Genomic DNA, 27198 nt, shown 5'->3' with positions numbered 1-27198 from the left:
AAACACTTTATATACAAATGGAGAAACTTTTAAAAGAATTTACAGATTTTTAAACCAGTAATAAGTATCTCTTGAAGATGCAAATGGACACAAAGAATTGGTCACTACATGGAAAACAAGACATTTTTTGCTGCTCCCAAGCCAAGCTGCAGTGATGATTCCTTTTATTAAAAAAAAAAAAAAAAAAAAAAAAAAAAAAACCTACTTGTGCTTTTATAGTGTGAAATAAAGAGAAGAAAATTGAATAACAAAATGTGCTGCCACTTACCTTATGTCTGTAATGACAACAACATGTTCACAGTCTCCCTGGTGACAATATAAGTAAGGAAAACCCAGCTTAATATTCAGGTCATTGAAGGTAAAATCTTCCATTCTAGCTGTCTGAAACTTTCCATATCCTCTATCATGGGACTCTGACCACTCAATGATAGTTCTGAGGGAAGAAAAAAAATGCCAGAATCTATCACTGCTCCACAGAAATTAGGAAAGGATTAGTGGCAGCTGAATTTCACATCAGCTGGCTCATCCAATTAACTGGACAGATGCCACCTTGACAGGAAGAGCATATCAGTATATACATTCTGGAATCAGACACAATGAATTTTCTTCATCTGTTAGTATCAGTTCTCAAAGTGTGGTCCCTGAGGTCAAAATCATACTAAGCCTTATCTCATCCTCTTACAACCAACCAACTGGAGGCTGGGTGATGCTTATCACTTCAGCTTGAAATGCAAAATACCTAACAATGCTACTCTTCTCATTTTATTTTGGACAATGTATTTTTCACAAAAATGTAACAAGATTAACTATCTTAAATATTTCTTAAGTTTCACAATTTCTAATATAATAGATACAGCTATAACCCATAAGTGATAGCTCTTTGGGAACCTCAACTTTTTACCCCATGAAGGGGAGCTAAGACCAAGTTTGAGAACTGCTGTACTAGAATATATACTGAGGCCAAGTACAGTGGTACACATGTGTAATCTCAGTTACTAGGAAGGCTGAAGCAGACTACAAGTTTGAGGCTGGCCTCAGCAACTTAGTGAGACCGTCTCAAAATAAAAAGGGCTAAGAACACATCTTAGTGGTACAGCACCCTGGGTTTGATCTCCAGTACCACAAAAATGTGGGAAGGGTGGGGGCTATAAAGCAAGCATTTATATTAACTGCTCAGAAAAAATACAAATGTAGGGTCTTACCATGAGAACACTGATAATGGAAGTATGGTCTAATTAAAATGGTATTAGAGGTGGGCTAGGGCTGTGGCTCAGTGGTAGAGCACTCATCTTGCATGTGTGAGGCCCTGGGTTTAATCCTCAGCACCACATAAAGATGCATAAAATAAAGGTATTGTGTCCATCGACAACAAAAAAATATATATTTAAAAAAATAAATAAAATGGTACTAGAGGTAAATTTTTATGTTAAATACCAAAACACCATTATATATTCATTCACCTAGGGCAAACAACAGTATCTTCTGAACAAGCAGAAGAAAGAGTTTAAACATAAAAACTGGAGACTAATAAAATCTTAGTCTTAGACCTAATTTTTTTTTAGATATGTGTAATTTCAATATGAAATTCATAAAATTCCTTGGCAAAGATCCTTAATGGACTAATAATAGGATTTGTGGAGCTATCTGTTTTTAGAAGTAGAAAAAGGAAAGGACTTAGAGAAAATTTTTGTAAACTATACCTGCTCAAATCTCTGCATTCTGGGTATCTTTTATCATTGTAGAATGTTCCCTCAAAATAGAAGAAAGCTGATTTGTATAGGTCCTACAAGAAAACAAATGGTATTGAGAGAAAGCCTACTCTTAATTATGGAATTGATCTAAGTATATAGAATTTATATAGCATAAGATAACATATTAAAGCAATTTCTGGAAACTCAGGTCATATATTTGTCTAAAATTTACCCACTATGAAAAAAGTATTACATTAGTTTTCAAGGCTTTTTCAATTTTACCCTGTTGCTAGAGGTGGTTTTTCTTTTTTCTTTTGGTACCAGGGACTGGACGGGTACTGAAACATTAAGCTACATCCCCAGCCCTTTTTATTTTTGATTTTGAGACACAGTCTTGCTACGTTACTTAGGGCCTCGATAAGTTGTTAAGGCTGGCTTTGAACTTGCTATCTTCTTGCCGGCACCTCCAGAGTTGCTAAAATTTCTATTCTTAAAATAATCTTTCCTTGGGTACCATAGTAGTAGGCACAGTAGTGAGGTCTGAACTTTTTACAGTTAACTTTCAATCTATCAGACTTTCCATCAATCAATCTTCACTGCATAACAGAATCACAAAAACATCAAAGACCAAGTCTCACCTCAGACTCATTAAATGAGCACCTCTAAATATGAGGCCCAGGTCATAAGTATTTCTCCAAACCTCTCTAGGAAAAATATGCAACCAGAGCTAAGAATTATTTTATTAGATTTGTCCTTTACCAATATGTAGAAACAGACCCCTGGCTGAGCATCAGAGAATCTGAATTATTTTCCTTCACCTACCACTGTGATTCTAGGTACATAATAATCTTTCTTCAGATTTCAGTTTCTTCACCTATAAAGTGAGAATAATATTATTTCCTAGGGTATTTTACAAGGACTACAGTGAGAATCAAAAGCAAGAATTTAAGTTTCAGATATTAAAATAATTTTAACCTAATCCTATAACTTCTCTTCTTTGTAGCTCTGATTTTTCCTTCTTAATAATCTTTATTTCCCCATTTATAAATCATCTTACATTGGCAACAGACACAACTGGTTGTGCTGTTTCACCTTGGATAGGTCACTAAATCTCACTGACCCTGTTTCCTCTAAAGTAAAAGCCATCACATTCCTCACAGGTTGTTGTGGAGATAAAAAGATATGATGTATTTGTCTGCTCCAACAAAATCTATCACTTAATATACTTGTAGAAATCTCAAAAGTGGGGAAGCGAGGGTCGAAAAAGTTCTGACAGAATAACTTGTTTTATTTTGGAAGCAAAGTGTAATGAGGGTCCATTTCATGCTTTGAACATAACCCTTGCTGCTTTGCCACTGCAGCTTAATTTAAAACTGACATTTTCCCCCACTTCTTTTCTTCCCTTGCTCCCTCACTAACCCTGGTAGAAAGCAAGCTTACCCTTTTTCCTGTTCTAGGCCAAGTTATCTGTTCTTAAATACACACACACACCACAGGAATAAAGTAATTCAGACTTCAGGAAGGTGCCAGAAGACTAAAGATATGACTATCTTGAAAGTCTACAAATGAATCATGATCTCTGACAAGTCACAGCTGAAATGTAGCCTTTAAATCACCTCTAAAAGTCCTCTGGTTTCCCCTGAGAGTCAAAATCACAGTCTCTGAGACAGAAGTCCCTATATTTGTCCTTTGTTAGCAACACAATAACACTTTTTCCTTTTTCTCATTATTGGATTGGCATTTGGGAAAAAAGATGGAGCTTTTGGTAATAAAAGTTTGGTGTATATAAAGCTTTTGATCATTACAAAATACTTATAGAGAAGTAATTCTTATGTAATTTAAACAACTTAAAGCCTACTGATATAATTAATTACAAAGCACACACACATAATCCCAGCTACACGAAAGGCTCTGGATCACAAATTCAAGGCTAGACTATGCAAATTAGTGAGTACCTCTCTCAAAAATTTTAAAAGGGCCGGGATAGCTCTTTAAGTGCTTACATAGCATGCATGAGGCCCTGGGGAAGGAGGGCTGGGGGACGTAAACACACAGGTTGTTGTTAATCTAGTGTAACCTAAGTTTGTAGTTACTGTTTTCATTTACAAATTAACTATCACTAGTATGGTCATCTGACAATTTTTTTTTTTAGAATTTTAGTATTTATTTTTTAGTTTTCGGCAGACACAACATCTTTGTTTGTATGTGGTGCTGAGGATTGAACCCGGGCTGCACGCATGCTAGGCGAGAGCGCTACCGCTTGAGCCACATCCCCAGCCCAAGATAATTTCTTGTGTGTAATTTTAGGCTATTTACTAGTAATTTACTTGCTCAAAAACATTCAAATCAGCTACATTAGAATTTCAGAGATATTCTTGTAATCTGCTGTGAGGAAAATGATCTTGGAAAAGAAGTGCTGAAGAAGCACGGTTATAGATTAAAAAAAAAAAAAAACATACTTTTTAATTGTAGATGAACACAATACCTTTATTTATTTTTTATGTGGTGCTGAGGATCAAACCCAGTGCCTAACATGTGCTAGCCCAGCATTCTACTGGGCTTAGTGTCAAGACACAATCTCCAGCCCTAGATTCTTTTTTTTAACTTGAGGGCTGGGGCTGTGGGTCAGTAGTAGTGCTCGAAAGCATGCGTGAGGCACTGGGTTTAATCCCCAGCACAACATAAAAACAAAATAATAAAGATATTGTGTCCACCTACAACTAAAAATAAATGTTTTTTTTTTTTTAAAGATTGACTGATCAGGGCTGAGATTGTGGCTCAGCAGTAGAGCGCTTGCCTAGAACAGGCGGGACCTGGGTTCGAGCCTCAGCACCACATAAAAATAAAAGCCATTGTGTTGTGTCCATCTACGCCTAAAAAAAAATATTAAAAAAAAGATTGACTAATCTCTGCAAAGTAGAAATGGTAAATAGATTTAGACATTAAAACATGAGGAACCATTAAAAAAATTTATTAAAAAACTTTTTTTTTGGTACTGGGGAATCAAATGCAGTGCTGCTTTACCACTAAACTACATCTCCATCCCTTTTTATTTTGAGACAGTTGCCAGGTTGGCCTCAAATTTGTGATCCTACTGCCTCAAACCTCCCATGTTGCTGGGATTATAGTTGTGTATACCACTGTGCCTGGATACTGGCAGTGATGTTTGTTTTAAAAACCTACTCTATTCTTGAACTATTATGGACCAAAAACAAATAGCAAAGCATATTACATTTTAAGGCTTTAAAAGAGATTAATGACATTGACCAAACTCTCCCAGTCCTATCATATGAAATTTATTTTAAAATATTTATTGGCTAGGGGCTGAAGTTGTAACTCAGTGGCAGAGCGCTTGCCTAGAGTATATGTGAGACACTGGGTTCAATTCCCAACACCACATATAAATAAATAAATAAATAAATAAATGTCCACCAACAACTAAAAAAATGTAAAAAAAAAAAAATTTAGGGCTGGGGTTGTGGCTCAGTGGTAATGTGCTTAACTAGCATGTGTGAGGAACTGGGTTCAATCTACAGCACCACATTAAAAAAAAAAAATAAAGGTATTTTGTGTTCATCTACAACTAAATTAAAAAATAAAAAAAAATTCATTGGTTGGAATAAAAATTCTTATTTCCCCAGTCATAAAAGCTATAGCTTCCTAATTTGTTCCACCGTTGCCAATGAAATACATGCCAAATATATCCCTGTCCCTGACAGCATGACAACTCCATTATTTTCGAAGTTTTTAGGTATTATGATACCATAGGGCGAATACATGAAATAATTTTGTCAAGACACTGAGAAATACTGAAGGTGGGTAATGGGTACGTAAGAGTTCTTTATACTATTCTCTTTCTTGTTGGTTTGTTTGAAATTTTCCAAGAAAAACCTTAAAAAAAAATTTCCATAAAATACAAAGGCTCCCATCAACGAAATAAAAATCTTTCCAAGGCTAAAAGATAACATTAGCAAAATCTAATTTATATGCTATTTGCCTTTCTAAAATATAGCTGAAGAATCAGAAGTAAACAAGACAGGTCTCTGAATAGATTCCAGGAAGTCCATGCACTAGAAGCCTCTGAAGTATTTTATTCTGCACTGCTTAAGATTTCATTCATGGATTAAGTAAACAAAAGAGGAGAGAAAGACATCTAAAACCAGGTACAATGCCAGCCACATAGCAAAGAAGAAAGAACATGGGCCTCTCAAGAGGAAACGACAGGGATCTGAATTCAGCCTCCATTGCTGCTTATTGAACTACGGCAACTCCTAACAGTACTCTGAACTCTTCCTTACCTGTAAAATAGTGGTAGTTCTCATATACTTAGTTCAATAAAAGAAGGTATTATCTTACCAGATGGAAGAGGCAGAAACAATACTACAGTAGATGTGTAAATATTTTGAAATGGTACCATGCGTCATTTAGCCCCTGCTTAGAAAACAAGGCATTAGCATCAATGTACAAACTATAAATTAACTAAACCTGGTTGAAAACAATCTCCATGGTTTCACGGAGGTTAAAACTGATTCCCAAATCCGATTCAAACTACTCAGTGTATTGATGACAAGGTTGCAAAGACAAGGGTGAATTCAGATTTTTCTTGTTTAATTGATTTTATCACTTTGTGTGGGGGAAGATTAAGAAACTTTGCAGAAGATTGCTGTTTGCTTCTCCTTTGAAGAAAAAATAAATCTCATATTTCCTGCTTTGTAGAGTCTTGAAATTCCTCTTATTTCTCATCATAATCATCTTCAAAAGCACTGAGCCTGCAGCTCTGAAGAACCTGATTATCTTTTTTTATAATTTTTTTAAAATTTATTTTTTATTTGTAGTTGGACACAATACCTTTATTTTATATATTTTATTTTTATGTGGTGCTGAGGATCGAACCCAGGGTCCTGCACGTGTGAGGCAAGTGCTCTATTGCTGAGCAACAACCCCAGCCCCAGAACCTAAATATCTTAAAAAATCATTTTCAACATAACTCAAAAATATTTTAAGTTTTTAATATGTATATAAGACATGATGATAGTCTCCATGTCAATCACTGAAAAGACTAGAAGATAGCCAGCCTGTGGGCCAGACAGACACACATCAAACAGCATCAGTATATTGTAATATGAGCATGGAATAAATCAAAAGGTGCTAGAGAGGCAAAGAGAAGACAGTCAAGAAAAACTGTATATTGGGGCTGGGGATGTGGCTCAAGCGGTAGCGCGCTCGCCTGGCATGCGTGCGGCCCGGGTTCGATCCTCAGCACCACATACAAACGAAGATGTTGTGTCCGCCGAGAACTAAGAAAAAATAAATAAATGTTAATATTCTCTCTCTCTCTCTCTGTCCCCCTCTCACTCTCTCTTTAAAAAAAAAAAAAAAAAGAAAAACTGTATAGTAAGTGAATTTTGAGCTGGATTTGGAAATATGAGTATGAACTCACCAGATGCATGGAGGTGTTGAAATACCCAGAGGCATGACAAAGTATGGGATGCATTAGGAAGACACACAAATTCAATGTGCTGAATGAAGCCCAAGATATAGAGATAGGAAGTATGAAAGGAGTTAATTTGGGAATCACCATTATAAAAGGCCTTATATGTCAAACTAAGAAGAGATAAAAATTGATGTAACTGGTGGAAAAGGAAACAGCAAACAGGAGACTGTGTTGGTTCTTGTCCAAACTCTATCTCCATCTTTACTGTTCTAAATCCCTCTTTACATTTCTACAGAAGAGATTCTTTCTCCTGCAGTGGGTCAGTTAGGCCTGGGGTTGTATTAGGTAACACCTGTGCTCTATGCTGAAACACAGAAGAATCTTGCTTAGATGAGCAATGAAAATTCTGAGGACAGCCAGTTTGTCAACTCTGCTCCTTTTAGAGGGGTATCCAAGGTTTCTCTGTCCTGTGGAGAACACCACAGGACAAACACTAGCAAGGACCAACTCCATCTATCATCTCCCTGTTTGGTGTTAGTCACTACTGACAGGCCCTTTTACATTCCGAGAAATGTGAAGAAGGGGAGCAATTATTGAGGCTTTCAGGCAATTTTATGCTAAGGGTAGTTATGACAGATTAAAACTCCCAGAGTTTGAAACAAGAGGGAGTGAACAGCAAAGTCAAATGCAACAGTGAGGCTGGGTAGCTTAGTGGTAGACCACCTGCTGAGCATGCCCCAACATCAAAAAAAGCACTAATTGGTCAAATAACTGTGTGGTCAAGAGCAGGAGTGTTCTTAGAATAGATGAAAAATGAGGAAGTCAAAATAAGAATATCACTTCTGTGAAAAAGTTCTGATGATGTAGAGAAGGAAAGGCAGGTCAGCAGCTTGATGGAATAACACAGAAGGAAGCACTGACTAGAATACTGATGAACCTGCCAGAGTAACCACTATTTCCTTAGTTTACTGTTGGTTTTTTGTGGGGAGGAGCAGGAAATCACCTTACTTTGCTGATGTGCTCAGGAGCTTGGTCAGGAGTGTTGCTGAACTCTCCACCAATCTGGAGGTCACTGACACAGCAAATCGAATCCCTCAGTTCGGTAAGCTTTTGACTGCCCAGGACCTGCATCGTCTGGTATGGTTTGTGTTCTTTGTGCTAAAAGTCAAACAGTAAATAAGTAAATGTCTACTTATAGTAAAAGTATTTAAACCAGAAATCCTGTTATAAACAGATCTAAATGAAGTTACTGATTTTCTTAATCCTTATAACTTGGTGTTCTGTTTTCTCAGACTGTGAATTTGTCTGAAAACTTCCATGAATTATATCACCAAACTAATGATAAAAGTTGTTTACAACTCCCCTGTGGCCCACAGCCCATATTCTAAAACCACCTCCTTTGTCTAACCCTCAAACCCAGCCAGTATTTCCCTGGTGCTCTGTCAGTTTAAATTAACCAGGGTTAGGTAGCTGATGACAAGGGCCAGCCTTATGTCCCCAACTCACTGCAATTTCTGAAACCAAAGAGTCCTAAATATTTTCCCTGCCCTACCTGGCTGCTGCTGTAGAAACTCCTGCAGGTTGTGCTCTAGGTCTCCCCTCTCCTTTCTGCCCTCTGTAGCCCTGTGTGGTGCGCCCTCTCTTAGGAAATTTAAGTAATAAACATCTTTCTATGGCTTTAATCTCTTTCTCAATCACCTCCGCAAATTAAAATCCCATGAGAACAATTGAAATACCTGGCCACAGAATTCTTCTAGTTTAAGTGTATGATCAAGATGCCACTAAGCTGATTCAAGGATTAAGAGCCTACAGAATGTAACTTTATCTGCCACATCTATCAGCTTCGTCTTTGAAATTTTCCTACAGGTTGTAACACTGAAGTCAAGCACTCAGATTATAAACCCAAAAGTTTTATTTTTTTAAATGGTAATTTGAGATACTAATCAAATAAGGTAATTAGTATTAAGTACACTCCAGACACTTCATAAAAGCCTGTTTATTTATAAGTACAACGTATGCATAGCAATATTTCTCTCTCTTTTGTTTTTTTTTGGTACAGGTGATTGAACCCAGGTCACCTGATCACTAAACTAAATGCCCAGTCCTTTTGATTTTGAGATAGGATCTCACTAAGTTGCTGAAACTGGCCTTTAACCTGTGATATTCCTGCACTGGCCTCTCAAGTCACTATGATTACAGGCACGAGCCATCATGGACAGCTGAACAGTAATATTTCAATCAGAGTTTAGGACACATTTGAGGAATCAAGAATATGTACTCATGCCAGATGTAACATACCTGTATGTAATATCAGCTACTTAGAGATTGAGGTAGTAAGATCACAAGTTCAAGACCTGCCTGGGCAACTTAGCAAGACCCTACCTCAAAATAAAAAGGGCTGGGATGACACTGAGTGGTAGAGCACTATTTCATTCCCCAGTACCAAAAAAAGAAAAGAAAAAAAAAAAAAATTCATTGAGGCCAGGCACCGTGGTGGCACATGCCTCTAATCCCAGAGGCTTGGGCTGGAACAGGAGGATGGCAAGTTCAAAGCCAGCCTCAGCAACGATGAGGTGCTAGTCAACTCAGTGACACCCTGTCTCTAAATAAAATACAAAATAGGGCTGGGGATGTGGCTTAGTGGTTGAGTGCCTCTGAGTTCAATCCTTGTTAGCAGGAAAAAGGGGGAAAAAAAAGGAAAATAAAATTAACTGAGTAGGTACATATATATAATGGAATATTACTCAGCCACAAAGAATAATGAAATTATGACACTTGCCAGTAAATGAATGGATTGTAGACTATCATGCTAAGTGAAATGAACCAATCTTGCCAATCCTAAAAAACCAAAGGCCAGGGCTGGGGATGTGGCTCAAGTGGTAGCGCGCTCGCCTGGCATGCGTGCGGCCCAGGTTCGATCCTCAGCACCACATACAAATAAAAGATGTTGTGTCCACCAAAAACTAAAAAAAAAAAAAAAACTAAAAAATTCTCTCTCTCACTCTATCTTAAAAAAAAAAAAAAGAACCACTGTGGATTTATATATACTTTCAGTTGCTTCTAGTAAAGAGATCAGGTATGCATTCCAAGCTTATAATTATAATCAAGAGATTGTTTGAAATTTGACCTTATTTCTATCATTCCTCATTAAAACAACAACAACAACAAAAAGCCAAGAATATGGATTGTCAGCTCTAAAAATAATATGCCAAGAGACAGCATATGCTTATGTTTATTTTGAAGCCTAAGGAATGTGACTCTGAATAATTAAACCCTTTGTGAAAAGTTACCTGTAGAGAGGCTGGGGGTATATAGCTCAGTGGCAGAGCGCATGCCTAATGTGTGCAAAGCCTTGAGTTCAGTAAGCACAATAATCCAAAAACAATTTCCATGAAATTCAAAAGGTTTTACTACTGACCTTATGAAATATAACAGGATACAAGATATTCACAGACAGGATAAGCTCTCCTTCCTCAATCATGTCGGCTGAATTTTTAGGTTTTTTCCCCATAGCATGTGACTCCTGAAGAAAAAAATATGGAGACCTTGAAGTCAAATACTATAACTCAGATAAGAGGTAGTATGGTACAATGTTTAGTAGCAAAGGCTTGAGTCAAACAGCTCAAAGTTTTAATCTCATCTATGAAAAAACAGAAAATATTTATTTCGTAGAACTGTTGCTGGCAATGTGACATAAATCACCTAAGTAGGGCTAGGGATGTAAATCATTGGTAAAGACCCTGGGTTTGATCCTCAGATATCTCTCTATCTCTCTCTCTCTCTCTCTCTCTCTCTCTCTCTCTCTCTCTCTCTCTCTCTCTCTCACACACACACACACACACACACACACACACACACAGAGGCAGGATTGAACTGGAATCCCTAAGGTGGCCACTAGAAAATACCTACAATATATATAGAAAAGCAGAGAATCAAAATGGCACACCACAAAAATTCTATACATAACATGAAAGTACATAAGACATACAAATAGTTAACTGGCAGAAGTAAAGTGTTCCTTATTAGTAATTAGTTCAAATACAATGGATTAATAAACTTTCCTATTAGAAAGGCACATTGGTAAAATGGATTTAAAAGCCTTGATGGGAGCGGAGTGGTAGACACCTATAATCCCAAGAGCTCAAGGCTGAGGCAGGAGGATTGCAAGTTCAAAGCATCAGCCTCAGCAATTTGGCAAGACCTTGTCTCTAAATGAAAAATATAAAGAGCTGGGGATGCGGCTCAGTGGTTAAGTGCCCCTACGTTCGATCTCTGGTACAAAAAAGAAAACCTTGCTTCTCTCTACGTTGTCTAAAAGACACTCACTTTAGAAACAGATTGGAAAGTTCAAAAAAAGTATATCCCATGTAAATAATAAACAAAAGACAGTTGTTGCTGGAGATATATATATATATATATATATCATCCACACACACACACACACACACACACATATATTTTTTGGTCAGAGAAAACAAATTTCAAGCCAAAAGATTATAAGAGACAAAGAAGAGCATTATGTATTAATAAAGGTACCATCCAGCTAAGCACAATGGTACACCTATAATCCCAGTGACTTGGGCGGCTGTGGCAAGAGGACCACAAGCTTGAGACTAGCCTAAGCAACTAAGTAAAAAAAAAAAATTGAAGAAACAGTTCTACAATAATGGTTAGAAATTTCAATACTTCACTTAGAGTTACAAGACAGAAGATTAATAAAGAAGTAGAAGAGGGGCTGGGGATGTGGCTCAAGCGGTAGCGTGCTCACCTGGCGTGCGTGCGGCCAGGGTTTGATCCTCAGCACCACATACAAACAAAGATGTTGTGTCCGCCAAAAACTAAAAAGTAAATACTAAAAATTCTCCCTCTCTCTCTCTCTCTTTAAAAAAAAAAAAAAAGAAGTAGAAGAAGTGAACACTTTAAACAATTTGACCTAATAAGACATATACAAAACTCTTCATTCAACAATAGAAGAGAGAGATTAAAAAGGAAATAACACAGAGTGGAGATAAATGAAACAGAAAACAGAAAAATGATATAGGAAAAAAAATCAACAAAAATAAGTTGATTTCTTTGAAAAAACATCAAAACTCTTACTGACTGATTAAAAAGAAAGAAAGAAGCCTCAAACTATTAAAATCATTACTACTGATTTCACAGAAAAAGAATTTTTTCCCCCCTTGGCAGTACTGGGGAACGAACCCAGAGTACCCTACCACTGAGTTGCCCCTCAGCCCTAATTTTTATTTTATGACAAGGTGTCACCAAGTTCCTTGAGATTCTCTTGCCTTAGCCTCTTGAGTGGCTGGTATTATTGATGTGCACCACCATGCCTGGCAGAAAAAGAAGAATATAAAAGAAAAGTTTGAACTCTCGGGTTTGGCGCTGGGGCTCAGTGGTAGAGCACTTGCCTGGCATGTGAGAGGCACTGGGTTTGATCCTCAGCACCGCATATAAATAAATAAACAAAATAAAGGCATGCTGTCCATCTACAACTACAAAAGGAAAGTCCAGGACCAGAAAACATGACTATGTGAATTCTACAAAATATTTAAGGAAGAATTAATACCAAATGTTTCTCAGGCTCTGCAGAAGAAATCTGAAAAGGACTGAACTCCTCCTAACTCATTCTATAGGCCCAGAATTACCCTGACACCACAGCCAAAGATCCCACAAAAAAAGAAAACTACAGGCCGACATCCCTTATGAATATAAATGCAAAAATCCTCAACAGAATACTAGACACAATTCAGCAGTATATTTAAAGGATTATACACTACAATCAAGTGGGATTTGTTCTTAGGATGTAAGATAACATAGCAAATCAATCAATATAATACACCATACTCACAGAGTAACAAGGAAAAAAGCATATCACCTCAACTGATGTAGAAAAAGTCTTTTACAAAACATAACATTGCCTTGTTTTTAGTTTGGTCTTTTTCTCTCAAATGCTGTATCAGCTAGGAATCAACACAATACAAAAGGTCATATACATCATATTCAATGGTGAAAGACAAAACCTTCCCCCTAACATCAGCAACAAGACAAATGTGCACTCTTCCTACTTGTACACAACACAGTACTGGAAGCTTTAGCCAGAGGAATGGGGAAAGCAGTGAGAAAGATAGGAAGAAAGATGACCAAACTGGAAAAGAAAAAATAGTTATATTTCTGTTTGCAGATGACAGATGACACAGTCTTGTACAAAACCCTGAAGAATACACACACACACACACACACACACCCAAAACCAATCAAAACACGGCTAATAAACAAATTCATCAAAGAAGCTAGATACAAAATCAACACCCCTTTAAGACAATGTACTAAATAAGCCATATAGAAAAGGACAAACATTGTATGACTCCACTTATCTGAGGTACCTAGAATAGGCAAATTCATAAAAATTTAAAGGAGAAGAGTGGTCACCTGGGGCTATGAGAGGGAGACTTGTGAGTTATTGCTTAATGGGTATGGAATTTCGTCTGGGATGATGAAAAAGTTCTGAAAACAATGGCGATGACTACATACTTTTATGAAATATACTTAATGTTATTTTATTGAACACTTAAAAGTGGTTAAAACAATAATTTGTATGTTATGTTAAATTCTACCATAATTTAAAAAAATAAAGTGGGAGAAACAATTCCTGCCCTTCTGCACTATCAAGTGCCCAGCACAGAGTCTGACACATGGCAAGTGCTGAGCTCAGTGTGTCTAGTAGCTTCTAATTCCTCAATATTCATCTTCTTAAATTTTTCTTAGGGTTTTATACATGACATAATGAATTAAGAGTGTGGTTAAAGTAAAATCAGAAACAGAACAAAAAGGGCAGGAACAGGATGGTAAAAAGGACATAAATATAGCATTCGTGAGAATAAGACCAAACCAAAAGCAGAGATAAAGGGAGCCATCTGAGTCAAGTATGTGCTTAACTGAGTTCTTTTGAGTCCTTTTCTCTAACTAGTTCTTAGTCTCAATGGAGTTTGTTTTTCAACTAAGCACATCTAATACAAAGCTACCATACAGTCATTACTAATAGCATCCAATGACTGAGTTGAGTGTTTCTTGGGAAACACCAGTAAAAAAGATGAGAGTCTTACCATCTCATAAGCAAATGTTTCTTGTCTGCAAACACGATCTATCGTTATGGTTTCTTCCCGATGTTCCAGGAACCTCTTTCTAACCCTGTTGTAGATACACAAAAAAATCAAAGTTTAACATTCTTTTCTGGGACTTCAAAAAAATAAAAATCTTTTTAAACTTCTTATTGTAGACTAGTTTAAGACAAAGAGAAGTTGCAAAAACAGTACAAAGAGTTCCTTTATATCTCTTGCCCAGCTTCCCCTAAGTTAACATCCTATATGATTAAACAAGGATCAAGAATAGGACAATAACATTAATGTAACATTATTAACTACAGACCTTTTCCAACCTTCACACAATTTAATTCAATGACTCTCCGTTGCCCATTCCAGATTCCTACTCAGGATCCCACAGGCATCACTTATTTTTCCTTCCTCCCCTTGAGTCTGTCCTGAGACAGGAAGGAAATATACATATGTATGCTAACTCAAGCCTGCACAAGGAACTGTATTTCTATAATATATTTAAAATCAAGAGCTGGGTGTGGTAGTATACACCTGTAATTCCAGCTATTCTGAAGGCTGAGGTAGGAGAATCACAAGTTCAAGGTCAGCCAGGGCAACTTAGCAAGTTCCCATCTCAAAATTAAAAAATAAGCCAGGTGTGTGGCACATACCTATAATCCCAGTGACTAAGGAGGCTGAGGCACAAGAATCACAAGTTCAAGGCCAGCCTCAGCAACTTAACGAAACTGTCTCAGAATAAAAAACTGAAAAGAAACAGGGAGACAGTTCAGTGATAAAAGTGACCCTGGGTTCAAACCCCAGTACCAAAAAATAAATAAAAATTTAAAGGATCAAGAATGTAACTCAACAATAGAGCATTCCAGGGCCTAATCGCCAGTTTGGGGTATAAATGAGGGAGTTCAAACTAAAACCACAGGATTTAGCCTTCTTTGTTTTTAACTTCTTTTTCCTCAAGAGAGAAACCCAGCTCTCACGATTGGCAATCTACTTATTAGTTTAATTCTAGTAAAAATAAATCCCATGAATCCTATAAGAAAAACTAACTCATGAACAGTTCTTTTTGTCCTCGGTCTTACATCAGTACAGAGATTTCCTTACGTAGTAGACTTAAGTTAATTCCTTCTTTCCCCTCCTCTTCAGTGTTGGTACATTATTCATTTGGAATAGAGTTAGGTTCATTTGTTAGACTTTTTTATTCTATTTTGGGGCCCCCCTTGTACATCTTGGTTGGTTTTGTCTGATTACTTTTGGGGTATGCGAGATGTAAAACTACTATAGCTTGAAAGAGTCAGAGGTGTCAAGCCTTCTTTGTCCTTAGTAACCTGATCCCATTTTCTTTCTTCTTTTTGCCCCTTTCCCACCTGCCTCCTACAGGCAATCAATCACTATACTTCTGGTTTATCCTTTCCATTTCTTTTTTGTTCAAATACCTGTGTTTTTTTAATTTTAGCTTCTTCTATATCATTCTGATTTAATTAGGAGGAAAAAACCGAACAGTAATTTGAACAGAGAAAGCTTAATCTAAGTATTATTAAGTTTAACCAAAGACTGGAATAAAGAGGGATTTGCAAGGAAGCAAAGGGAATTGTAGACAAAAGGAACACCCTACTCCTAGCGCTGAGTAAGAAGGCCCAAGAAGTCCTTTTCTCCTCTAAGGACTAAGATCCAGAACTAGTGCAGGAGACCTGGCTATGACTCAATGAATGGAAAAAAAAAAAAGTTGCTGCAGTGCTATATCAGTGGATCTTGCTGGAAATCCACCTTTAATGGTGCCAAAAAAAAAAAAAAAAAACTGTTTAAGGAAGTGGGTGGCAGGGAAAAACTGCAGTGCACTGCAGGGGCTGGGCACTGGGGAAGCTACGTGCACTGTGGGATCATGCTGAGCCAGCACATCAGATCCCTCAAGTGCCCCAAGGTCTCTTCATTGCCCTTTTTCACTGGAACAGCTGAACAATGCGCCAGTTCCCAAAGGAAAAATATTAAGGGGTCATGGTCTATTTTTACAGAACAGGCAATAAAAATGTAAATTTACAGATGAGAACCAGTGAATTATACCCCGCACATCATTTTGCATGAAGGGTGGCATCTGCTTTGGGTTTTGCTTTCTTCACTTACTATAAATCCTCTCTAGAAATCATTCTCTGGGTTCATCCTTCTTCATCATTTATTATAGCTGCAAAATATTCCACTGTGTGAATCTCCCAGTGTGTTCGATACTCTTTTATGTATGTGGAGATAAGTTATTTCAAATATTTCACAACTGCAAACAATACAAATAACCTTATACACATTTACTTCCTTATTGCTGGAGGGATATCTTCAGTATAGATTGCTATAAGTGGGACTGCTGAGTCAAAAGGGAAGTGCATATAGGTTGGATCGATTTGCATTCTCATCAGCAATGTTTGAAAACACCGGTTTCCCACAGCCTTATCAAAATAATGCATATTTTAAAATTTACGGTCACCGATAGGCTAGTAAAGGCAACTCAATGCAGTTTTAATTTTCACTTCTCTAATGAGTATGGTAGATAAAAAATTTAAAAATGTTTGTCAATTTCATTTTTAAACTTGTTGTGCAGGAAATTAAACCCAGGACCTTGTACATGCCAAGCAAATGCTCTACCACTGAGCTACATTCTCAGACCCTACTTTTATCTTTGTGTGTGTGTATGTGTGTGTGTGTGAATTATTAGTTTGTGTCTTTTTTTGCCTCGACTATTAGCAGTTAGTTCCCACATATTAGGAATATTACCTTTTTTGGGGTGTGTTTACGGTGCTGGGGATTGAACCCAGGGCCTTGTGCATGCGAGGCAAGTACTCTCCCAACTGAGCTATAACCCCAGTCCACGAATATTAGCTTTTTATGGTGCATATTATAAATATCTTTTTCTAAGCTTGACAGCTGTTTTGGACTTCATGGGTTTTTGTTTTTTTGCCATGAAAAGATTTTTAATATTAGGTAGTCAATTTTATCAATTAAAAAAAGTTCCTCAGGAGCTGGGGTTGTAGCTCAGTGGTAGAACAAACACTTGCCTAGCATGTATGAGGTACTTGGTTTGATTCTCAACACCACATAAAAATAAATAAAATAAAGGTCCATCAACAATTAAAAAAATTTTTTTAAATGGATAAAATAAACATTTAAAAAAATTCCTCTGAATTTCAATCAGTTTTATTCCACTAAGGTTTGTATGTTTCGGACTCTACATATATTTTGATCTCTAATCTGTTTGGAATATGTTCTTGGGAAGAGTGTCATACTTAAACTTTATTATGTATTTTACTAACTCGGGACTTTATTGTGCTTTGTTGAACAATTTGTCTATTCATAAGCCAATTCCCATTGCTGTAATTTAAAAAGTCTTAAGTGTATTTTATTATCTAATAAAACCACTACTCTTTATAATTTCCCTTCTACCCCAAATTTTCTTAGGTCTTCTTCCATGTCTTCCATATGAACTTTATTATCAACTTGTCTAACTCCATAAAATAATTTTTATTATTAACAATACTTTTATTGGTATTACATTAAGTTTATAAATTTTAACTCAGAAAGAAAAGACTCATTGTGTTTAGTCTTCCTATCCAAGAACAGGGAGTATCTTTCATTTATTCAAGTGTTCTGATTCTTTTGGCAGTGTCTTAAAATTTTCCTCTATACATAATTTTTATATACTTCTTGTTAAATATATTTGTAAGTATTTGACTTTTTGCAATTGCAAATGACATTTTCTCTACTATTATGTCCTCTAACTGCATTTTTTCCAATATATGAAGGCTATTTTTTCCTTTTCTTTTTTATCTTTTTTTGCAATACTAGGGATTGAACCCAGGCCCTTACACACACTGAGCAAATGCTCTATCACTCAACTACATCCCCTTTATTTATTGAGACAGGGTCTCACTAAGTTGCCCAGGCTGGCCTTCAGCTTATGATTCTCCTGCCTTAGCCTCCCAAGGAGCTGGAATATCAGAAATGAAACACTGTACCTAGCAAGGCTATTGATTTATATATATCAATTTTGTATTCTTCTCTTTCACTAAATCTCTTAGTTTAGTTTTAGCATTAATTTCTTTTGAGATTTTCCAGGTACACTTGTATCATCTACAGATGGAGTCTTTACTTCTTTAAAAAAAATATATATATTTATTTTTTAGAAATAATTGGACACAATACCTCAATTTTGTTTGTTTATTTTTTTATGTGGTGCTGAGGATTGAACCCCAGGGCTTGCACGTGCTAGACAAGCGCTCAACCACTGAGCCACAATCCCAGCCCCTAGTTTTTACTTCTTTACCTACTCTTATATCTCTAATTGATTTTTCCAGTAAACTGCAACAGCTAATACCTGCAGGAAAATGTTGCAAAGTAGTGGCAATAGTGGGCATGCTTGCCTTGTTACAGATCTTAGTTGAAATTCCCGGATTACTTCTCTATTGAATAAGACACATGGTTTACAACTAAGTTACATGTATTTCACCATGTCAGAACAGCATCCTTCCGATTTCTATTTCCTTGAATGTTTTATAAGGAATAGTGTTAAATGTTTTTAAGCCTCTCAGCATCTCTGGAAACAAGTGATTTGTTCTTTAGACTTCATATTAAACCAAACTTCCATTCCTGAAATAAATCCCACTTGGAAATAGTATAGTCTTCTTAATATAGTGTTGGATTACCTGATATTTTGTGTTGAATAACACTGGTATCAAGTTTTCTTTCACTGTACTGTCCCCATCTAGTTTAAGCATCAGTGCCATGTCTGCTTCATAAAAATAATTAAGCTTTTCTTGAGCTGGGTGCAGTGGTACACACCTGTTATCTCAACTATTAGGGAAGCTGAGGCAAGATCACAAATTCAAGGTAGGCTTAGGCAACTTAGCAAGACCTTGCATCAAAAAATAGCCAAATAAATAGACAGGCTGGAAATATAGTTCAAAGGTAGAATACTTGCCTAGCATGCATATAACCCTGGGTTCAACCCTTATACCATCAAAAAGATAAAAGTGTCTTTCTTCAAGGTTTTGGAGCATTGGGACTGGTCTCTGATATACTTTTGTTCAACTCTTTTATTTTTAGCCTCTTTGAGTCAGGATTTCCCCCTATCCCCTCAGAATTATTTAAAACCCATCTAATGCCTATACATTAATCTCTTTTCTTTCTTTTAGTTGCAATATTATACTTCAACACACAAACACTGTACATTGGTCTTTCACACTTATCCTCACCTTATTAGTCATTTTGCTGAAAATTTTTCAATCATCAATTGGTTGGATGAGGCTTATCCTCCTGTCTTTCCTCAGAAATGCTGCAGGAATTATGTTCTTCCATGTTGAAAAACTTTTTCCGTACCTTCAATACTTTATATACCTCAACGGAATATAAAGTCCTTAGTTCAATGGCTGGGGGCGTAGTTCAGTGGCAGAGTACTCAGCTAGCATATGCAAGGCCCTGGGATTCAATGCCTAGCATCACAAACCAAACAAAAATAAATAAAATTCTGAAAATAAATAAATTCCTAAAAAATAATGCTACATTGTCTTCTTGCTTTTTATGTTAGCTCCGAAACATCTTCTGCTTTTTCTAAGTTTGCCTTTGTAGGTTATCTTCTGCTTTGCCTAGAAGACTTGCTGATTTTATATTTATCTCTGATAAATATGGCAGTTTTACTAAGCTATATTTCCAAGTTGATAATTCTGGGTTAATCTTCCCACGTATGCAGTGAGCCTTTCACTTTGTAAATTTTAGCTTTTGTTTCCCTTATGGAAATTTTTCTTAGATTCTATTTTTAAACATTAATTCTGTTCCACTGCTTTATTTTCCTTTTCCAGGGACTCTGATAATACATCATCTTTACTTGTCCTCCATTCTCAACACTTTCTCTCATTATACTTTTTTTCTTTATATAATTTTCAATTCTCTTGGTTGTTTTCAAGCCTTCCTTCATAGAGTCTCATTAAATTTTCATCTCAGTATCTCTCTAGGGTATCTCCTAATTTATTCACTTATAATTCTACCTTTTTCTTTTATTTCTTTCTTATACATGCCACAATCCCTTTTCCATTTCTCCTTTTCACCATCATTTTCACTTAGTTTATTTTTTCTTCCATTTAGTTTTTAAATTTCTAATTCAAGGTGTTTCTATACTCTCAAATGCTTGAGTATATTCAATTGTGTTGAGTATAGACCTAAGCTTGCTTCTGTTTCCTGGTTATTTTCTGGGAAAAGGAAATAGTTTCCCAAGTTGATCTGAATAAACACTTGTTTCCTGATTTTCTGCAGTAAATTCTCTTTGGATTTTATTTCCTCTTGTTTGTTTTAGTGCTACTTTGGAGTTGTGGTGGTAGTTTACAAGATTCCTAATTTAATAGTATTCTTTTCTGTCAAAGTTCAGATATATAAGAATTTAGTTTTTAAAAATTGTTCATGATTGTTTTGGTTATGGGATAAGAATTGTAAAGCCTCTAATTTTGTGGTTCTTTTTTTCTTGCAGGACTCTAAAATGTCTCCTTTTCACCTTCATCTAGTATATACTAGAATATGTACTGGATCAGTAAACGGTGCTTTTTTTGGCTACAAAAGTGAGGGGGATGGGCAAAATAATATAACAGAAATTATTGTTTAAAAGTAAGGGAGTTTGCTGGGTGCAGTGATGCATGCCTTTAATTCCAGCAGCTCAGAAGTCTTGAGGCAGTAGAATCACAAGTTCAAGGCCAGCCTCAACAACTTAAGTGAGATACCATCTCAAAACACAAAATAAAAAACAGGCCGGGGGTACAGTTCAGGGGTAAACCCCTCTGGGTTCAATCTCCAGTACCAAAAAAAAGTAAGGGTGCTGAAACTTTTGGGAAACAGCTAAATTTTAATAGCACAATGTACAGTAATAATTCTCATTCTTTGACTCCTCAGAATTAAGATCTTCTGTTTTAAGTGGTCAAAAAATTTCAAAAGTATTAGAGATAGTTATTTAACTTGTTATGGATTAAGGAGGGTAGCATGTATCAAAGAATCAAATCTTTAGTAACTACATTTTTTTTCCCTTACATGCATAAATTGAGTCAAGTAGTTCTTTCATCAGATGCAAGGAATAAAAGGCACCAGAAATTTACTTACTTTAAGGTTTTTTTTTTTTTTTTGAGGGGGGGGAGAGAGAGAGAGAGAGAGAGAGAGAATTTTTAATTTTTTTTTTTTTTTATTTTTTTATTTTTTAGTTCTCGGCGGACACAACATCTTTGTTGGTATGTGGCGCTGAGGATCGAACCCGGGCCGCACGCATGCCAGGCGAGCGCGCTACCGCTTGAGCCACATCCCCAGCCCAATTTTTAATATTTATTTATTTATTTTCTCGGCGGACACAACATCTTTGCTGGTATGTGGTGCTGAGGATCGAACCCGGGCCGCACGCATGCCAGGCAAGCGTGCTACCACTTGAGCCACATCCCCAGCCCTAAGGTTTTGTTTTTACATTAAGTTTTTAGTAGGGTGGGGAGGGAAGATTTACAGAAGGAGGAATAGACAAAAATTTAGGCTTTTGCAACAAGTCTAATGTTTTATAGGATTATTAAATTAACATTAGCCGGGCTTGATGGCTCATGCGTGTAATCCCAGCAGCTCAGGAGGCTGAGATAGGAGGATCTCAAGTTCAAAGCCAGCCTTAGCAAAAGAAAGGCACTAAACAACTCATTGTCTAAATAAAAAATACAGAATAGGGCTGGGAATGTGGTTCAGTGGTCGAGTGTTCCTGAATTCAATCCCCAGAACCAAATTTAAAAATAATAATAATATTAGCTAAGTTTAAAACACAACAGTTTTGCAGTATGTCAAAACAATCCCAGCTAAGTACTCCACTGACAACTTTTACATTAGATGATATATATAATTTGACCCACATATCCTAAGATTGCAGGGACTGGAAGACAATGAAGGAAACCCATGTGTCCTAGCAGTAGAAAGCAATCAGAGGAATCAATGCGTTAAGTAGTCTTAACACTGCTATTTAACATGGCTTAATAAAATACTTTTAAGTCAATTAATGTGTTAATAATAGTAAAAGCATAATACTGCTTTGCTTATGATTATCGCCAACCATTCTTCTTCAATCTATCTCTAAAAATCATTTTCACAGTCATATGAAAGCTTCATTTATTCCACTGATTGTACAAATTATTGACTCCCTATTATGTGCCACAAATCTAGGACCTGGGGCAAGAGCAATAAGTGTGACAGATATAGTTTATGGAATTAGAGACTGAACCCAGGGCCTCAAGAAGGTTAAGCAAACACTATTCCACTGATCTATATCCCTGGACCTGCTTATGGAACTTTTAGGTATAGCTAAGACAAAAAATTTTAAAAGTATAGATGAGTACTGCAATAGAGAGGCATGGGGTGCTACACAAACATACAAGCAATCTAAGTATTTATTTAGCTAAGGCTTGAAGGATGAGTTGAAGTCAGCAAGATCAGGAGGGTAAGGAAGAGTAATTGTTCTACGCAAATTCCTGGAGGGAGAGAGCACATTCCAAGGAATAGAAACACAGCACAGTATAGCTGGAACACCACAGAGATAAAGATGAAAAGATCAGCAAAATCCATTCCACAGAGGCCTTTGTGAGCCACTTAAGGATTCAGAACTTTAGCCTAAGGGCATCAGAAGTTTTTAAACCAGAGAATAACACAATCAGATGTACATTTTAGACAAATCCAATAATAGTACAGAACAACTGCAGCAAGGCAATACAGCAGACTTAGGACAATACATGGATGAAGGAATCTGCATTCTCATGTGAGTCCCCAAAACTTTAGACATGTTAGAATTCAAGGCAATATAGACACACCAATTTCCTAAGGGAAGAAAGGGTTGTGGTGCTCTGCAAAGGAATCATATGGCTTTAGAGATGCAGTAGGTTTCAGATGGGAAAAAGGTCATGTGCATCTTGAGCCATGTGAAAGAGTAAGTGGTTGAAAATAAATCTGGCCGGACATGGTGGCTCATGTCTGCAATTCTAGTGGCTTGGGAGGATGAGGAAGGAGGATTACAAGTCAAAGCTAGCTTTAGCAACTTAGTGATGACACTGTCTCAAAATAAAAAATTTTTTAAAAAATCTGGGAAGATGGATTTGGGCGATCTGTGAAAAGCTTCAATGTCTAGATAAAAAAGTTTAAAATTTTTCACACAAAAGATGTAGAGTCACTGGCAATTCCTAACAAACAGCATACTCAAGTGAATTATGAATAAATCAGAAGGGAAAAATGATGGGACTTAGGATGACAGAAGCCTTTCATAGTACTCCAAACATTACTAATGCAAACACTAGTATTGGATTTCAAGGAAACAGATTTGACAAAAGAAACCACGGCAGAGTTGAAATGACTGCCTAAATATTTGAGGAGACAGCAGAAATGAGGTAGGATAAAGGATGACAAAACATAGCTGAGGTGGTATAAGATCAGTGGACCATAAACTAGCAGTTACAAATTTCACTATTATACACAATTTCTCTATAGCATTATCATAAAGCAAGGCTTCTCAAGATGTGGCTGGCAGAATGGAAGTGATCTGAGACCTATTTCTATTCAATCTGAACAGAAAAGAAAAGTAAGCATTTAGAAACTTTCATTACAAGCAGAGAGTAACTTTATGTCTGTTGAATTTCATTAACAATAAACATTTGAACTTACATTTGTTTTTTTGTCTTGGGGGACTGGGATGTAGCTCAGTGGTAGAGTACTTGCCTAGCATGCATAAGGCCTTGGGTTTGATCCCCAGTACCGTTAAAACAAAAATATTTATTTTTATTGTATTTCACAAAAATATGGATCTGTCAAAGATTAAAAATTAAAAAAACAAAAACTCATTCTCTACCACAGATATTGAGACCCACTTTCAGAGTATTTAGCCTGCACCTCAAATCTAAGCAGATTAGCTACCTTTGTAAATACACAAAGTAAACACAAATTTGAAAGTGTGCTGGATATGAGGAGCTATACATTTATTATTAATTTTCTTAGGGGGAATATGACCCTGATGATGTACAAAAATGATACTTATAGGAGCTATATGCTCATGTACTTAGGGGCAAATTATCATAATGTTTGCAACTTACTGAATGGTAGAGCAAGAGAAAAAGACATATGGCTGCACCTCATTATTCACACAGCTAAAGCAAATATGGCCAAATGGTAACAATATTTGAATTTATTAAGTGGATATATGGATAATATTACTTAGTAACTTTTTAAAATTATTAATTAACTTTTCAAAATACAATGTTCAAAAAATATTTACATTAGGCTGGGGTTGTGGCTCAGCAGTGGAGCACTTGCCTAGCACTGTTCGAGTCCCTGGATTGACCCTCAGCACCACTAAAAATTAAATAAGAAAAATAAACATACTGTGTCCAACTACAACTAAAAAATAATTGTTTTTAAAAAATGTTTAAATGAATAGTACATGGACTGGTGGTGTAACTTTGTGATAGTTTGTGTGCCTAGCAGGCTCCAGGGTTCAATTCTTGACAATTAACAATAAACAATATATGACAAGAACAAAGTCATCCATACCCCAAAGTCACCAGGTCAGTATTCTCTGGAATAACTTCTGGATCCTCACCTTCTTCAAGGCATTTCAGTTTATCAAGGCTAAAACAAAAAGAAGAAAATGAAAACTTTGGGCTGGGGATGTGGCTCCAGCGGTAGCGCAATCGCCTGACATGCGTGCGGCCGGGGTTTGATCCTCAGCACCACATACAAACAAAGATATTGTGTCCACCAAAAACTAAAAAATAAATATTAAAATTCTCTTTCTCTCTCTCTCTCTCTCTCTCTCTCTTAAAAAAAAAAAAAAAGAAAATGAAAACTTTAAAAAGTCACCAAAAAATCTTGTCAATAGTAATAGCATGGGGGCTAGGGATATAGCTCAGTTGATAGAATGCTTGCCTTGAATGCACAAGGCCCGAGGTTCAATCCCCAGTACCAAAGAAAGAAAGAAAGAAAGAAAGAAAGAGCACACCCCTAAATACATCACTGAATAATTAAGAAGTCAGGAAAAATCCAGCAGGCAGCTAAAAGGAAGCTGGAAATCAAGGTAATAATTTCTATGCAGATATTTTATAAGGAAAAGGACATAGACCAATTGAAGGCAATCAGTACTGTGAAGAAAGAGCTCATTACAAGTTATTTTTTATATTTTCACCTCACATAAGGAGCTTTTTGGTAATTTTTCACTAATAGCATACTCAGGAGGCTCCAACAGTCCACAGTAAGGATTTTAATACTCCTCTGATTAAGTCCCCTCCAGGCTCACCACTACTTCAGATTCTTCCACTGTCAAAGTGACTGTGGCAGACACCGGTCGCTGTTACCCAGGCTGCTTTTCTTTATTAACGAGACCTTTAAAATTGCCGAATAGAAAAATTAGTCGTTTTTGTTGCTATCTTGTTGTTCCTTTACTCTTAACTCGCAGAAACTGTATGCATTTGGATCCTGGGACTTCTCCCAGGGTTCCAAGAAGGTTCTGGAGGTTGAAAGCTTTTGCAAGGAGGTCCTTTAATCGCGGGTCTAAACGACAGGCCCTCAGCAGGCCCGAGTCCCAGGGGACCGTGAGGGCAAAGCTGCACCCTTCCTGGCCAAGATGACAAGTCCCCGACCCACACTCACCCGCAAACCATCCTTAGCTCGGCCGCTGCCTCCAGACTGCAGCCCAGATCCCGGGCCACTGCGGAATCCTCCAGGTCAGAATCAGCAGACCCCCGGCTCCCGGGCAGCGAGGATGCCGGAGGCTCCCTTAGCGACAAATCTCCGGCCCCGCGCAGACGGCCCCGCCATAGCTCCCCAAAGGCACCCACGTGGAAAGCGCGCGTGTTTAGCTCGGGAAGCTCGTACTCTGGGAAGTTGCAGCCTCCAGGGCTGGGGACCGGGCCCTGCCGGCCACCCATCCCACTGCACGTTGGGACGGCCGAACAGTCTTCAGCCATGTTCGCCGCACTCACTTCCCTGCAGAAGCCTAGCGAGCAGGACCTCGCGGAGCGTGACGGGACTTGTAGTTGCGAGCGGCGCCCGGCCGGCGAGCGGCGGCGCGGTGCGGGCGCGGCTGTAGGCACTACATTTCCCGGCGGGCTCGGCGGCCGCCCTGGGCGCGGCCTCGCCAGGCTTGGTGGGCAGGGCCCAGTGCATTGTTCTCCGCGCGGGCGGTACTGGGGACGCCAAGGATTCTCGTCGGCCTGGCGGGTCTTGTTGGTTCCCCACCCCGATGGTTACGTAGCCGATCGCTCGAATCAGGTCGTAGCTTCCTTCTGGCCCCGCCGGGTGGGTGCGGAACTTTTCCTCGACTCCGGTGTTCGCAGATTATGTTGCTGGCTTAATAGCCCTAGAGCCTGAGAGACACTGGGAGCCAGCCCTCCAGATCCTGCTCCTTCAGAACCTCCCCAAAGGCCCCATGTTCGTGCGTGTATTTATGCAGTGCTGCATATATGCACAGTAGTGCCTATGGAGTGTGGCCACCACTCCCAACTCAATGACTCCAGTAGGAGCCAACCACTAATCTGTCTTTAAAATTAATCTATTCTGGACACTTAATATAAATAGAATCATATAATAGATAGTCTTTTTGTGACTGTTTTCTTTCACTTATCAAAATACTTTCAAGGTTTATCCATGTTGTAGTATGTACATTGTTGTAGGAGACATCTGTTTTTGTCTGTCTAGCACCATTTCTCAGTCCTGACTTTCCTTACTCCTGGGGCTGCCAAGCATATAACCCTTCCTACTCTTGCCACAGTGATTGGTCAAAGGATGAGCAAGCGACTTAACTAAAGCCAATCATAATCTGGGATTTTAACCTGTTAACTAAGAAGCTCTCCCTCACCTGTTAGAACCTAAAATTGTATCCTAGACAGAACCTGTATCTTCTCGTAGAAGAGTTACAAGGAAAAGAGGCAAGAATTATATAAGCAAAGGC

General features: G+C 37.5%; 1 protein-coding gene across 1 annotated transcript in view; it reads right to left on the bottom strand.

Annotated features, from left to right (window-relative positions):
* Snapc3 (small nuclear RNA activating complex polypeptide 3) overlaps positions 1-26224 on the bottom strand; it is a 34499-nt gene extending 8275 nt beyond the window's left edge. The window contains exons 1-7 of the mRNA XM_026398603.2: positions 25899-26224; positions 24804-24881; positions 14232-14316; positions 10544-10648; positions 8134-8283; positions 1701-1783; positions 269-433 (exon numbers count right to left, since the gene is read on the bottom strand). Of these exons, the coding sequence (XP_026254388.2) occupies positions 269-433; positions 1701-1783; positions 8134-8283; positions 10544-10648; positions 14232-14316; positions 24804-24881; positions 25899-26215 (983 nt within the window). The 5' untranslated portion in view covers positions 26216-26224. The remainder of the gene's footprint in view (positions 1-268; positions 434-1700; positions 1784-8133; positions 8284-10543; positions 10649-14231; positions 14317-24803; positions 24882-25898) is intronic.
* Between the last annotated feature and the right edge of the window lie 974 nt (positions 26225-27198).

The sequence above is a fragment of the Urocitellus parryii genome, chromosome 4 (genome assembly GCF_045843805.1).
Source record: "Urocitellus parryii isolate mUroPar1 chromosome 4, mUroPar1.hap1, whole genome shotgun sequence".
NCBI classification, from domain to species: domain Eukaryota; kingdom Metazoa; phylum Chordata; class Mammalia; order Rodentia; family Sciuridae; genus Urocitellus; species Urocitellus parryii.
The sequence above is the reverse complement of the archived record's forward strand: the minus strand, read 5'-3'. Positions and strand labels throughout refer to the sequence as shown.